General features: G+C 39.5%; 1 protein-coding gene across 1 annotated transcript in view; it reads left to right on the forward strand.

The window, feature by feature from the left end:
- cdkal1 (CDK5 regulatory subunit associated protein 1-like 1) overlaps positions 1–16,028 on the forward strand; it is a 281,333-nt gene that overhangs the window by 79,885 nt on the left and 185,420 nt on the right. Inside the window, exons 5-6 of the mRNA XM_078253409.1 lie at positions 8,792–8,888; positions 15,312–15,360. Of these exons, the coding sequence (XP_078109535.1) occupies positions 8,792–8,888; positions 15,312–15,360 (146 nt within the window). The remainder of the gene's footprint in view (positions 1–8,791; positions 8,889–15,311; positions 15,361–16,028) is intronic.

Consider the following 16,028-nt stretch of genomic DNA (forward strand, 5'->3'; position numbering starts at 1 on the left):
ACCCCAGATCCCCAAAAAAGTAAAAGTAATATGGGTGCTTTAATCTGTACATAACAACATCCTACTGTCATTTGTTCTAATAAGCTCATGATTCTATTCTGGAAAACCACTCCTGGTTCCTTTTAAAGACATTAACCCTCTGGTAACAACTTGATGTTTGTGTGTGTGGTTGTTTGTTTTTTCCCCATCTTAAAATCTTAACCCAGAAGGTGGGTCTCCACAACAGCCTCAGGCTGAGGGGTTACTTCCATCATTGACCCATAACAGCGTCTCCTATAGAAAATAGGACTTTGCATTCAAGAAGGAACCCATTGGACTCTTCCCAGGATTCAGCTTTGGGGTTTCCCTCTTTGTGGTTCATTCAAGTGCTCATCTTAATGCAATTCCTTGCACACATGTCTGTCTGAATGTTTGTTTGGGCCTTTGCCATTGTTCCTGCTTTTTGAATCAGCATTTTCTTTATCATGAACCATTGAAGCAGCAAATACAGCTCATTTACAGTAATGCAATATTTATCACACATTCAACTCGTTTTTACAAGACAGATGTCATCCATTTCACAGCACTGGGCAGGTGTGTGAGGCAGTTTTTAAAAGGCCGTAATCTGAAAGCCTTGCATTTTCTCGGACTTGCCTTTACTAGGCCCATGTCGGCAATTGGCCTGCATCCTATCTCTGATAGACCCGAAGGCCATGTGAGCTAGCCATAAACTAGCCATGTTATAGGTGTATTGATTGGTCAACAGATATACAGCCTATAGCCTATATCCTGTAAAACACAGCTGCCATGATGGTAATAATTGTGGAAAACTAAAAACGTAATGTAAATGTAATACATTATAGATTACTATTTACTGTTGTTTGAGAGTAATTAATTACAGTATATTATAATCTCTGATTGTAATTCTTTACTCTAGAAGTGTGACTTGCCAGTCACCTTGTGAATTTCACCACGGGATCAACAGTCTCATCTTTATCCATTTTAAATAATAATTTATTCATAATATTTTGTATTATTAATCTGAATCTGCAAAGTAACGTTATAAAATAATTAGTGAAGTAAAACGTAGCCTGCAATATGACTCAATACGTCTTGTAGTAGAGTAGTATCAAGTAGGAGAAAATGGAAATACTCAAAAGCACCTCACAATTGTACGGTATAGTTGCTTTGCACCGCTGATAATTCTTAAAAAATCTGTGCGCCCGGCTAGTTCAGTTGGTAGAGCGGGTGCCCATATATAAAGGTTTACTCCTCGACGCAGCGGGCTGGGGTTCGACTCTGCTGCATGTCATTCCCCCCTTTCTCTCCCCTTTCATTTCTTCAGCTGTCCTGTCAATAAAGGCCTAAAATGCCCCCAAAAAAAATCTAAAAAAATCAAACCCCACTTAATGTCGGGTTGAAATGCGCTGTTACGCAAGTAACTAAAATTGTAATATGTTTATTAGTATTGCGTTATATTTACTGCATTACAGCAAAAAGCAATGCATTACTGTACTTCTGTTACTACCAACACTGGTTACCAAGCGGTTTTGGTCATGGCTATGGTTGGGGTCAAAGATCAATCTCTGTCTTTCTGCTGCTAAGTCTTTAAAAATGTAGATTGAAAACGTGTGCAACTTAGTCTTAGGTGCTTAGGCTGTTCAAATCTGTATTGTCCTAAACATCACTTACCACAACTGACTTTTATGGAGCTTTCATGTAATTATCTTTTATTGATTACATTAGACATCCCATCTCTTGCCTTCTCTGTTTCTTACCTTGCTTTAGTTTCTTCTGCTTTCAGCTGTTTTTCTCTTTTTAATTTCTGTTTTTGTCCCATTCTGTGTCTTTCGATGTGTGTGTGTGAGTGAGAGACAGATCCCAGAGGATTCTGCAGCTTTACCTCTCAAACCCCTCTCTTATTCCTCAATCACAATCCTCCTTCACAGCCTCCGAGCTCTCGTCCTCCCTCTTCATTTCCTTTTAAGTCCTGTTGTCATTCCTCTCCCTCTCTCCACTTGGTGATGAAGATGTGCTCTTTGACAGTTTGTTTTTTTCCTTGCTTTTACTCATCGCCAGTTCTCACTCCCTTGTTTCCTGTTTCTCTCCTGACATATTCCAATCCCCCTCTGTATTGCGTTTAAAAAAAAAAGGTGCATGCTGTACATATTTTCTTTTTTTCTTTTCTTATACAAACCTTTTTTGACACAGGTACAAATGAGCTTTTAAGCTATCCCCGGCACATTTACAATGATGTTTTCAAAATATTAATTTGCACTTTCCCATATAGAGAAAAAACTAAACAAAAAACAATATATTCCGAGCACATAAAAGGTCGCTGCATTTTAACCATGTGGATGTTTTTGTCAATAGGTTTTGCACTAAGAGCATTTGTTACTCTAATCACATTATATTCCAATTACACCGCCCGAGTTAGTAAATGTATCCTCTGTTTATTGTTCCGTGGCTGAATCAGGAAAGCTAGCAGTGGCATTCAGATTTGTCATCATCCTATAAAACAATAACATTTAAGAAGTAGGGATATTAAAGTAGCATACTCATTACATTACATTAACATACAACACAGAACACAGTGTTTGTCTTTACTCTGTAGCTGTATGTTGCTGGACATCTGAACTCATTGTACACTTGTGGCGCATTAGAAGGTTACTGTTTAAACTGGCTGCTAACATACACTGGGATTAATGAGACATCTTTACTGACTCTCCCTCTGCTTCATCTGTCATGTTTTCCTGTCCTTTATCTCATCTGACCATCAGCTTTTGTCCTGTTATACACACACCTTCTTCATTTTCTTCCCTCTCTCTTTTTTACGTGTTTATAGAGATATTGTTTTGACAGTTTCCTGTCAATCACTCATGCATTTGTCCCTCTCCTCCCTTTCTCTCAGCTACATCTCCTAGAGGCCATTGGTGTAGTACATTAACAGCTTTCATTTAGTTTGTTTGCAGTCGTCCCCACTGGCCCAGAGTTAGCTGCTGTTTTATTTATACTGATGGTGTCTTGACAGTTGTTTCAGTAAACTTTGCCAGTACATTTATTCGCAGAGGAGAAGCTGCTTTCTCCATCAGAGTAACACAGTGTGTTCTCTCCACACCCACTCAGTCTGGGCTGTCAATCAGTGATGGAGATATATATCCTGTTAGAAAAAAACAAGAAAATAAATATGGAAAAATTGACATATTATATGTTTATTTGGAGTAAAAAGGTTATATTTGGATCAAAAGTAAGTAAAAGTACGGTATTGTAATAGATTGTAATAGCCATTGTGGAATTAAAATTGGGACAGTGACCATGTATAAGTAGGAGAAGTTTGTGTGAAGTGAAAGATTAAATACATTTGGTCTCTCTCTCTCTCTCTCTCTCTCTCTCTCTCTCTCTCTCTCTCTCTCTCTCTCTCAATCACACTCACTCACAGGCACACCAGCTCATATCTTAATTACTGAGGCTTGATGGGTACTTAACCTTGCCCCTTGCTGCTTATGCTAATGCTGAGAGGTCAGGAGTGTGCTGATTGGCTGGCTTGTTATCAACTCAGCCAGAAAACTGTCGGAGTGCAGATGAGAGGATGAGGGAGGAAAGGAGACTGAGGAGCAAGGGCAGGGGAAATATGAGAAAGGAAAAAGACACAAAATGTAGGGAAAGTTGTAGAGTTTAGATTCTCTGCCCGAGCCCGAACCGGCCGGGCCAATATTTTACGCCGCTATGATCGGGCCGGGCTGGGTCGGGCCGGGCCGGGCCGTTGATCAAGCATTTGTGTTTTTTTAATCATTACTTTATTAGTCTTATTCGGTGGGGAGCAAACTATGCCTCTCTAGCTTCTCCCGTAGCACTATTTGGCTGAGGGAGCTAGGGTTGAATTATTTATTTTTTTAACGTTTCTTCATTCGGATCCATTTGCGATCCATTCCATTCTGAATAGCGCAGTTTACATGCTTCGTCCTTGTTGCATTATTCATGAAGATAATTCTAAACAGATTTCTGTAGTTAAAACAACTCGGAATTGTATTTGAGAACGTCAGTTATAACGGCCCACGTATTAAAAAATTGTCGGGTTTAAATCAGGCTCGGGCTCATAATTACAGTTAATGTGTCACACGTGTTACACTTTTTCCTAACGTAGGTTAGAATCACTGAAAAAGGTCATTGCGTTCAGCAGCACACAGAGCTAAACACTATTTAGATATCAGTTACACAACCTTTTTCTCATTACTTTTACCAGTATGACCTCATCCTTTAAACAACATGTTTGTTAAGGAGCATATGGCTAGCTCTGTGTGTAAGCTCCCCCCCTATGTAGTTATCTGTATAGGACTGAGGGTGTTTAGCAGCAGGGAGAGTCATTGAGAGGACACACACTTACACAGTTCACAGTCGCTAGGCTGTATTGGATGTTTCTCCACCTGACAAAATCTTGTGTTAATTTAGATCAGGTTCCAGGTCTGTGTGCCTTAAATCTCTGCCCTGGTTTCTAGACAACTTCAAAGAAAGACAATAGGTTTTAGAGATTAGGTGTTTCTATTCTGTTAGTGGTCATCATTAATGGTGACTACAAAAATGGAACATAAAGTAACGGCCCTGTGTTCAGAATAATGCAGTTACCGTTACTGGAAACACCAGTCACTATGAACACAGTGACACAATTCATCAGGACTAGTGGATAACAAAAGTAAATTAATTTGTTTATATAACACACCACCTATACTATATTAAAATAATAAATGACAAAAGTTTAAGAGGAGGATAAAGCTGGTGATATGTTATAACGTTGACATAGCTTTTTCCCCGGATGTGAAACATTTATGGCAGTTGTGAGAACATCAGCATTGTGGCTCATTTATGTAATGATGTCACTGCATTTGCAGTTGTAGTTGTGAATGGCGCCATACCAGACTGACATAATCCTTGAAGGAAGGGCCTCTCTTTCACTTCAAGTTTTGTTGTGAGAAAGTTGAAGAGGCCCTTAAATAGGTCATGCAATGTGGTACATCTTAATGCCTAGAGTTACTTCAATGTCATATTTACAGCAAGGGGCTTCTCCAAGTCAACCTGATCAATGCAGTTGGACATTTAGTCTAGTCTAATTTGACTGATTCACTGTGTCCACTCAGCTGTTAAAAACCAGTATGTACAGCACTTCCTCCATACCATACATACTTACCACAGAGGTCATACATGTATGCATGGACTGTATTGTACTGTATGCTTTTGTCATTGCCTCCGTGACCATTTGTTTGTATATATGTACAGCATGTTCAGAGCATGTGGGTGTTGGGCCCGTGTGGGTGCGTGTGTGTGGTCTTGAGGCTGTGGAGAGCAGTAACAGAGTTGACGGGGCCGTAGAGATTTAGGGCGAGATGCCAAGGAAGCCAAGATAACACGTGTGCACGCACACACACACACACACACACACACACACACACACACACACACACACACACACACACACCTCGTCCTCTGATCTCAGGGGGCATCTGCTCTGGTCCGGGTCACTGGCAGCGAGCGCTCGATTGGGCGCAAAAGTATCCCCACAGCAACTAATCCCCATTCCATCTTATCCCATCCATGAACTGTGTGCGACGTGATTGGCCTGTTTCCCCTGGGGCGCTGAGGCGACGTCTCAGGCTCTGTCTGCTTACTCGCTGTGTCAGCTATGGCTCTGAGTCTGTAGATGGGGAGCGAGTAGCGCATTAAAGGAACGTTTGGCGCATTTTGGCGAGAGGCGGTGTGAATTATGCAGACGCTCCCGTGCTGTGAGTGTCTTGTGTATGCAGTGCTGCCAGTGTGAGTCCTTCATGAGGAACAGCGGGGGGAGAATAAGCTACTCTAAGCAGACAATATCCCTTTTTTGTCTTCCTCTGTCTCACTTCACCCAGTCTTGAAAGTTTACATCCATCCACCTTTGATTATTTACTGGTATCATCATATTCTACTTTCACATCCTTCGATGCCTCTGTCTGTTTTCAAGGTTATGTTTACACACCAGAAAAGACAGTGGCATGTATATTATTCGTTACCTTCTATAATAAAGTTGAAAGGTCAGTGGATAAAACCAGTGAATTTACATGGACATTAAAAATGTGCATTTCTGATGATCAGTAGAAGTCCTGTTTCTCTGATTGTGCTGTTTTGTCTGTGGTGAGGCGTCATATCCAACAGGCTTTCTTCTTTCTTCATGTTTCATCTTTTTTGGCATCTTAAGTGATTTGTTGTTAACTGCTCAACACTTGTATGCCAGTAAAATAGTTATATCGAGAAATAAATATAAAGTCACTAAAATAACCCTGAAAAATACAAACACCTCTGAATAATCAAAATAATTGTTAAAAAAAAAATAAAAACCACTTCATCTCTCTTCCCTTCATTCCTCCACCCATCTCTCACCAACTTTCATCTATCCCTCCCTTCCACATTCACATGACAATGTTAGCTGACTTCGAATTGAGTTACCTTCACTTTTCTCTCTCTCTGTCCTCTCACACACCCCCTCTGCCTCCATCACTATCTCTTTGTTTTGCTGAAGAATACAAACAGTCTGAATTAAAACACAACTGACAGTTTGCATCCAGTTTCATTGCTCCTCCTCTGTCCTCCTCCCACTATTCCTCCCTCACTTACATGCCCCCCCCCCCCCTCCTTCTTCCATCCTTCCCTTTCTCTCTTGCTCCAGCTGTCAGGAGGCTTCATTATTAAAGATTCATGGCGGAGTCTGGGCAGCTCTTCCAAAAGCTTTTGTCAGACAGACCGAGTGTCTCAAATCTCACTGCCACTAACTGGAGGTGACATAAAGACTCACATCCAGAGATCCACAGGCGCACGGTCAAACACACACACTCTCTCATTGTGGTTCGCTTCACTATTTTACTATCTGTCCAGCCCTTTTAATTAAAATCATCTAGAAAATGGGATTCTTAGTGCTACTTTTCATTTCAAATAATAAGTCATTGTAAAATACCTTATCAGTGCTTACTCTCTTGCCAAATGAACACTTCACACCGTGCCGAACTGTTCATGAATGTTGTAAACAATTGACACTCAGCATGGTGTTACACATCTCTGGTTTTGGCTTCGTTATGTTTTTTTTTTTCATCAGAAGTAATGGTGACCTATTTTTTTTTATTAATTTCATCTGCTGTCTTCTGTGATGTTTTATTGATTGTTTTATCAGACAAAGGCTGTACTGTTTTACCACGATACTTGTTTTGACATGTTTTCTTTCACTCTCGCCCTTCTACATGCACATATTGCACTATGATTGAACAATATGTATTAATTACTATACTTATAGTTTAATTTAATTATAGTATAGCAGATCTTTTTGCAAAACACATTGTACTAATTAAATTAATATACTGTAGATTTTACATTTTGTCCAGCTCCAAGGAGATTATAGAGCCAGGAGAGCGTGCTGTGCTAACTTGGGCCTCTATGCTCAACCATATAGTGGCTGAGATCACCTTTCTATTGACTTGTACTGCTGTTATCATGTTTATACACCAACCAGCTCCTCCGTCACTTGCTGAACTCTCTTTGTTTATTATATTTAAAATTTGACAGGAAACAATGCAAAAAAAGTAATTAAAGGGGCATTGTTGTACCCCATTAGTATGGTATATTTTTGGTTCATTGTAGTTGGAATTGCAGATATTTGGTTTCGCCCTTACATCCTGTCTCCCACAATTTGTTAAAGATGACTTCTTACTTGCTATCCTATGACCATTTAAAAAAATAGGTTGTCAATCATAGTAGCCCATCTGTTAAAGTTCTTCTTGACTTTTCAAGATTACAACACAGCGAAACAATACAAAGTAGAATTTTAGGAATGTAGGATTTTGGGCTGATGGGTGATGACATTGGGACATTGTGATGTGAAAAACAACTATTTATCAGTCCTTCCAGAAATTTTTTAGTTTTTTTGTGATTGTTGCGGGCAAAAATCCTTGATTATACGGGACGTTTTCTTTAAAAAATGCGATGGAATATGCGGGATATTTATGCAATGAAATTGCGGGAACTTTCAAAAACTGCGGTTTCACCATGGCTTCATCGCGGGGTTTGCAGCTTTTCGATGATGTTCACGTTCCCATGGCAACAGGGGAAAATGGCTGCTCTTGTGCGAAGTAAACGCAACATTTTTGAACTTTCTGCTAAGATATATTTGACTTTTTTGCAATGAAAATGCGGGGATTATGAAATCATGCAAGCCCCACATATTTTGCGTGGAAATTTATGCGGCGAAAGTGCGGCGTAGTCGCATAAATATGCGGACTTTGGCTGATTATGCATTAAATTATGCGATCACATACTCGCGTTTTTCTGGAGGGACTGATTTATATAAATTCAACAGTGGATCAGCACATAAGCTATCTCAATTGTACACAGTAACAGAATTAATGGTTTTCATCTTAACCCAAAATTTAGAAAAATTCCTTCCATACCCCTGCACCATGGGAATAACCTTGAGGACATTCTTCTCATGGACATTTCAGCAGGGAATAGCTTACATACCACCAAGAAAAACAAAAAAGTTCTCTCTGTAGTAGGGACATTCACAGGCAGGTAACATGGTGTCCCTTTGTCACACACACCATTGCTGCTACCCAATGTGCAACCAACTGGCTTTGTGACACTAAACAGTACACTCCAGAGTGATGTTTCAGCCTAATATCAAATCCAGTCAGCGTAAATGAAAACCAATTGGCTTGGATTGTGCAAACTGTTGGTGCAAAAATGCCATATTACCTAAAAATGTAATCTCATCTTCTCTTTTTTTTTGCATTTGTTTGTACAGAAAAGCCCTGGAACAGCAGAAGAAGGTGGTAGTAGCAGGTTGTGTCCCCCAGGCTCAGCCACGGATGGACTACCTCAAAGGACTCAGCATCATTGGGGTATGTGTGTGTGTGTGTGTGTGTGTGTGTGTGTGTGTGTGTGTGTGTGTGTGTGCTTTCACTTACTTATATGAAAGGGGTAATCTGAGTAATGTAGGGATGTGTTCATACAGCATATACTGTATGGCTGCGTGTATCCCCTTTATTCGTGTCTAATAGACAACATTTGAGAAGGACAGACACACACACACACACACACACACACACACACACACACACACACACACACAGGCAGTTTGACCTGTCATCCACATGGCTCATGGAAGAAGGTAGAAAAGTATGAGAGATAAGGGGGGGGGAGAAAGAAAGGAAGGAAATAGGAGGAACAACAACATAACAGTGACTGCATGGACACCCGTTTAAGGATCTGCATATGACCCACAGGTCGCGTTAATATATATTTTATATATTTCGAATATTTTTAACAATGACGGAAAAATCTGAAAGCTGTCTGTCATTTTGACAGATAAGAACACTGAGGGCGATCTACTGTGACTTGTTGTAACCGGTACCGACAACGTTATCCTCACTTAACCTGTCTCTCCTCTGCTGTCCTGTGTGTGTGTGTGTGTGTGTGGTGTGTGTAGAGGCTACATTGAATACCTAACGTATGCAGACTGTTTGCGGAGCAGCTGCTGCAACACTAAGCTTCCACTATAATCAATAAAACTGGCCACACCAGGCATGAGAGCAGCGCAATAGTTGTGCATGTGCGCCACGGAGATCTGCTCTACAAACGTAAAAATAGGCCACAGTACTTTTATTGGCCTCCGCTGTCACTGCGTATAAAACTCATTCCTGTGCTTCATGTTGTGTTGACATAAAGAGTTCCCCCATGGTCGGTATCTTTTCTCTTCATTCCCATATATATGCATGATCTATACATTTGTTCTGTATATTTTAATTATGAGAAAATTAATGAATGAAAATGAAATATCCTGTCATTAAAAAATTAAAATTAAAATGACGGGTAATAATAGATTATGATGGAATTTGTACAACCCTGTCCAACAAAATGATGGAAAACAAAAAAGTCAGACACAACTGATACGACCTGTTGATCATCATTCTTGTTGATTGATCAGAGTTTAGACACCAACATTAACTGTGTCTCTGTAGCAAATCCTTTACCTGAGTGCTTTATGTGAACAATGTTTTAAAGACAGCTAAGGAAGACTGAAATTAAATAACTAGAATGTCTTCAAGGGTTACTTATTTTTATTATACAATATGCTGCCACAATTTATTATTGATAAGGGACCGTTCTGTATTTATGGAATAAACCACTGGAGGAAAATAGGGGAGGGTCATGTCTTTTTATTCTTTGTTGAGGGGAGGGTCTCCCAAATGTTTTTAGACTAGGGGGTGGGGGTGTCACACAACTTCTGTATTCATGAAAAACAGCACAATTTCAAAGTGGCTTGTTTGGTGCATACTTTTCCATGTAGATCTCAGTCTCGGGGGCCCCCCATCGCTAGCAGATGGGTCTGACCCAACAAAAATCGCAACATGACAGCAACACACGTTGGGAGTTGCTTTCTTTGAGAATGCAACCCTAATAGCTAACTGCGCCACCTGTTGCCAAAGTATCGTCACTGACATGAAGATGGAATATAATGAAGCTGACTAGCTGAAAGGTTTCACGTTGCCTCGAGCTGGAGCACCCACGGAAAATGCTGAGCATCCACGTGTGCCAGACCGCCTGTAGACTACATTCATTTAAAATTAAACATTGCAGTTGTTGCGATAGTGGAGCGTGTGAGCACTGATCGCGGTTACGTGTCAGTTAAACTTCTCATCTCCAATCCTATCTAGAGAGCTCCAGCCAGCTCACAGCGGGGTCTGTGAAGGTGGACAGGCCGGGCAACAAGCCAGCGACCCCGGCTGTCACCCGCCGGCTGTCACCCGCCGGCTGTCACGTCAGACTGTGGAGCTTCTGAAGTCCGAAACAGTCGGACCAAATTTGCAGTTAGCCATCAATTTTCGTAAAACGGCCCATATTTGAGCTCTACATAGTTGATTTCTCGTATAAAAAATTCTCAGAAGTGAATTTAATAATGAAATGGCAGATGAACAATGTATAAAATGTCCATTTGTTGGCCACAACAGCAATCCATGGTTGTTGTGATTGTTGCAGCGCTTTGCACACCAACACACTTACCTTTGAATTTCTGATTGGGCGGGCCAGCTGTCAATGTGGGTTATTACCCAGTGTGCTTTGTTGAATGGTCTCAATGTTTTATTGTTTTATTTCATGTGAATACTAGTTTACCAGAGGAGTAACTTAGTATTTGAAGTAATGCAGTAATGCAGGAAGTGTGCATTTAGTTTCCATGCCTATTGTGTTTCCACAACAATGTTAGTGAGTAAATCTACTGAAATGGCCACCATAATAGTGGAGTGTGGTGTATAAGATGAGAAAGCAGAGGTTAAGACATGTATGTCATGATTGTATAAAAACAATGGCTATCTGTCCATCTTTGCCAAGCGCAAACCAGTACAAAAGGCATCAATAAATTGTTGGGGATGGTCATGCCTTTTTTCTTTATCATTTTGGAGGGTCATAGAAAAATGTATCGCTGGCAAAGGGAGGGTCAAGTCTATTTTGACTAAAGATATCCATAGTCCTCCGGTAGCCCCTCAAATAAAAAACGAACAGTCCATAAATGCTGAAGACCTCATGGCTTTGGGCCCTCCACATAAACTGGCTTTTCTATTTCTCTTTCTTTGACATCTGCCCCTCTAGTTAAATTGCAATTAACATAAGGGGAGTTATAGACATATGGAGATTCAACAACAGGAGGGAAGAACACATCCTTTTAAAGAAATTTAATAAGGGCCTTTTTACCCTGTAGTGTCTATACTGTCTACTGTAACAAAACAAGTGATTTTAGCTTCTGGTTCCTTTGGATTGCTGTCTCTAGGCTGTTATATTTCCACGCATAACCCTGTGGTGCAGGTATGAATAGATTGTTAGGCAAACTGTGATATGAAACAGTTATTGAATACGGTTTCACTTCAGTAATCACAGGAGGAAACTAAAAAGATGTGTCAATGGTATCACTATTTAACAGATAAATAAGTATTCCTCATGAAATCATTGATGATGTTTGTAATTTGAGAGCGTGTTTTTTGATCTGCTGCCACTTTCCAGGATCCTGCAAAATCCTCTTGAGTCTAATACTTACACATTTAAACTGAGTTTAAAAGTTTTGTTATAGGTGAATGTAAAGTTTTTGTCAGTTGGATCTTGAAAGCAATTGTGTAAACAACATTTTTTAGACACCAGTTGTTAGAATATGTATTGTAGTTGAGCAATGTGTAATGCAAACATGTCTATACTGCACATAAAAATTCAGTTGGTCATACACTATATGCACCTATTCACTTGTTCGCTCCATGCTCACAGAGAACCAAGCTTTGCTTTCTAAATCACCACAGAAAACCTTGATCTTTATTTCACATAATGCTGAATTTATTTGCTTGGTTAATAAACAAACTGCCTCGTTGAAAATGGTGATAAATCAAACGGTCCAATATCCAATGTTGATTACTGCCACTGTCTCAAAAATAATGGGTGGGAGGTGTCTCAAATGTTACGTTAAATATCCTTTACTATAAATAATGAATTCCATATAAGAAAACATGCTGCCATGTAACGTAATTACATTCAAATCAAGTGGCATGTATGTATAATATAATTACATTCAGATAAACAGGCTTGAATATGTTATAGCCTTCAGGGCGAGGCAGAAACATCTGTGAAGTTTACCACTGTCAGTCCTTTCGTTGTCATGAGTAGATTGGATTATGCCTACACACACACACACACACACACACACACACACACACACACACACACACACACACACACACATATATATATATATACACACACACACACACACACTCTCTCTGATGGACGCATGCATGAACAGGCACACATGGTAGCAAACACAGACGGGTGTATATAAGTATGCACACACTCCCCTTGTGTATCCTTGGTAGTTAGAATCAAGCACACAATGATGGTGACAGTTGGTGGTTTATGCAAATTAGATGCAAATAACCAGTCATAAATTTGTATATAGTAATTGCACTAACGGCTAGATAAGGGGTGTAGTTAAAAAATAAAGTGCTTCCTGTTGAATTCATTCCATTTAATTGACCTTTGTGTCAGCTTTTATGTGTATTTCTGTTTATTTCCTGTATGGAGTTGCTGTGAAATGAATAACAGTGTATTGTGTGTAAGGTATATAGTCAGTCACCCAAAACCACAATGTTTCCCGTCTCTGAACTGGACATGTCACATCCTGTATCTGAAACACATCACACAACACATCACACAACACATCACACATCACATCAACAACACACACACACACACACACACACACACACACACACACACACACGAAAGATGAAAAGCATGTATGTGTGCCTTGGGTGTGGGCTACATTAGTGCCTAGCTTTTAGTTCTTTTTAACGCTTTACCCCAATAACTCACAAATTGTCTGCATTTCCCACTGCATATAGTGTTATATTATTTTCTCTCTAGTCCTTAATCCCTTAGTCAGACATGTCCCATAGGGTTAGATCACCCAGGACAGCCCAGCTGTTGAAATATTTTTTACTACAGGTGCTCTCTGTCTTAGTCTAGAGATAGCCTTTGTTAATGTGTATATACAGTATCTCACAAAAATGAGTACACCCCTCACATTTTAGTAAATATTTCATTATATCTTTTAATGGGACAACACTAAAAAAATTACACTTTGCTACAATGTAAAGTATTGGCATGGTTTTATGTCGGTTAGCCTATTAGCTGGTTTGATTTGCATTAAGAGATGATTTTATGGAAAGTACCCCATGCCAATCTCTGGGTATGTGATGATGTGGCGCTATTTTAATTCCAAAGGCCAAGGGAACTTTATCAGGATATCATCATCATCAGGAAATAACTGGCCTTTAAAAATACAAATCTGCCTGCCTCTGGGAATTTAACATAGGGGTGTACTCACTTTTGTTGCCAGCGGTTTAGACATTAATGGCTGTGTGTTGAGTTATTTTGAGGGGACAGCACATTTACATGGTTATACAAGCTGTGTAATTTCTTCAGTGTTGTCCCATTAAAAGATATAATGAAATATTTACTAAAATGTTAGGGGTGTACTCACTTTTGTGAGATACTGTATGTATGCTTGGTGTAAAGTAGAGTTCTGTCTGCTCTATACATACAGGACCTAAGTGCACCTTTAGGCAAACATTCCACTTCCAATGGCAAAATATTGTTTATTTATATTTTCTTTTGTTTTAAATTATTACCAAAGAGATTTAAAAGAATTATTATTGGAGGAGGCAGTCATTTATTGTAATTTTTGACAAATTACTTTTTATGGAAGCCACGATTGACTGAATAGATAAGTGCTTTTCTCAAAGCATACTTTTTTTTCTTATCCCAACTATATTCTATGTGTTTAAAGCAGGATTCGATGAGAACCATAATTGAAAAGTGAGATTTGAATTAATCTAAATGACTAATATGTGAACAATACCCAACCCTTGCTGTGAGTAGGCACACCCTCTTATGCTCTGAATGAACCCAGATTGCCTGGCCATTAGAAGAAAATAGGTTTGATCTCAGTATGTAACATGCATATAACTGCTGCCTACAAGGCACAGTGTGCATATGTGCGAGTGTCTGAAAGAAGGGTTGCTCTGGATAATGGAGGCATTGAAAGCAGGTGCCAAGGGCTAGTGCATAGACCATTATGAAGAGGGAAAGTGAGGGAATTAGAGGTGGACGGGATGCTGGTAGGAATCAAAGGAGAAATATTGGCAGATAATATTATTTTTCCTTTCCCCTAGTCTTTATCCCTCTCTTCCTTCCCCTCTCTCTTACTCTCCTCCATCTCCTCTCCAGATTATTAGTAGAAATATGTTAGATTTGTAACATCAGTGCTGTTCTCAGTAGAATACCACTTAATAGTATCTTTCTATTCATTTCTTTCTTCTTCATGCATTGGTTGTTTTAATCCATTGGAGGCAATAAGGAGAATAACTATTTTGCCTAAATGAAACATGATTCAGTTTCAGTCATTCTCTCATAATCTAAGGATGTACTATTGGCTTATTCTTACCATTTGTCTGCCACCCTCTCTACCTCTCTGTTTCTTCCTTTTAGTTCTATCTTCAGAGAAATCTGTATCACTTAATCCTGGCTGGAGAAAAGTTGGTGTGATTGTATCGGTTTGTACTTATTTGTCGGTGTGCATACTGCATATTGTCTTTGTGTATATTTACATGCCCGCCTTGTTTAAATGTGGATCAGTATGTGTGTTTGGGTGTTGTCAATATCAGGTTTTGTTAGACTGTGTGTCAACATCAATAACCTTTTCCCATATGTGTCTTTCTGTTTTTCAGGTCCAACAGATTGATCGAGTGGTGGAAGTAGTGGACGAGGCTGTTAAAGGTATTTTAGCGCACGCACGCAAACGCACACACACACACACACACACACACACACACATACACACACACACACATTGTATGAGGGAATAAGCAGAAATGCATTGATCAGCTAATGATTGCGAGTCTTTACATTGTAGGAATAGGAAATGTGTAAAAGATTTTCAGTAAAGTGGTCGGTCCACTTATTGACAGCATGCAAGGAATATATCACTTTCCTGTAGAAATGCACATAATCACATTATGGATTTGGGTTGGCTTTCTGTCTGCTTTTAACATTTTAAAACATTTGATTCTGACTAATTATTGTCAGTAATAAAGTACCAGCTGTGTGTTGTTATAAGATTCAGTATTGTTCAAAGTACAAAGATCTACAGTAGTATGTTCATTGTGTTAACATGAGATATTCAAGAAAAGATTGAGTTGATGTAATGTTTAAAGGATGGTAACTGTCATGAAACAAAATGCATTCACAACTCATTTTGACAAAATTGCTCAGTAAGATTAGCGGTTTAGATTGATGTGTATTTAAAAGACACGTCATCAGTGTTGCTTTCAGATCTGACTTGCTGTCGGAGTAGCTTGTTAAGTGGTCTTCTCTGTCTTCAGACAGACTCACATGGCAGTGATTAGGTCATCCATTTAAACTGTTAGTGAACCACCGCACTTTAC

This window comes from Sander vitreus, chromosome 6 (genome assembly GCF_031162955.1).
Source record: "Sander vitreus isolate 19-12246 chromosome 6, sanVit1, whole genome shotgun sequence".
NCBI lineage: Eukaryota > Metazoa > Chordata > Actinopteri > Perciformes > Percidae > Sander > Sander vitreus.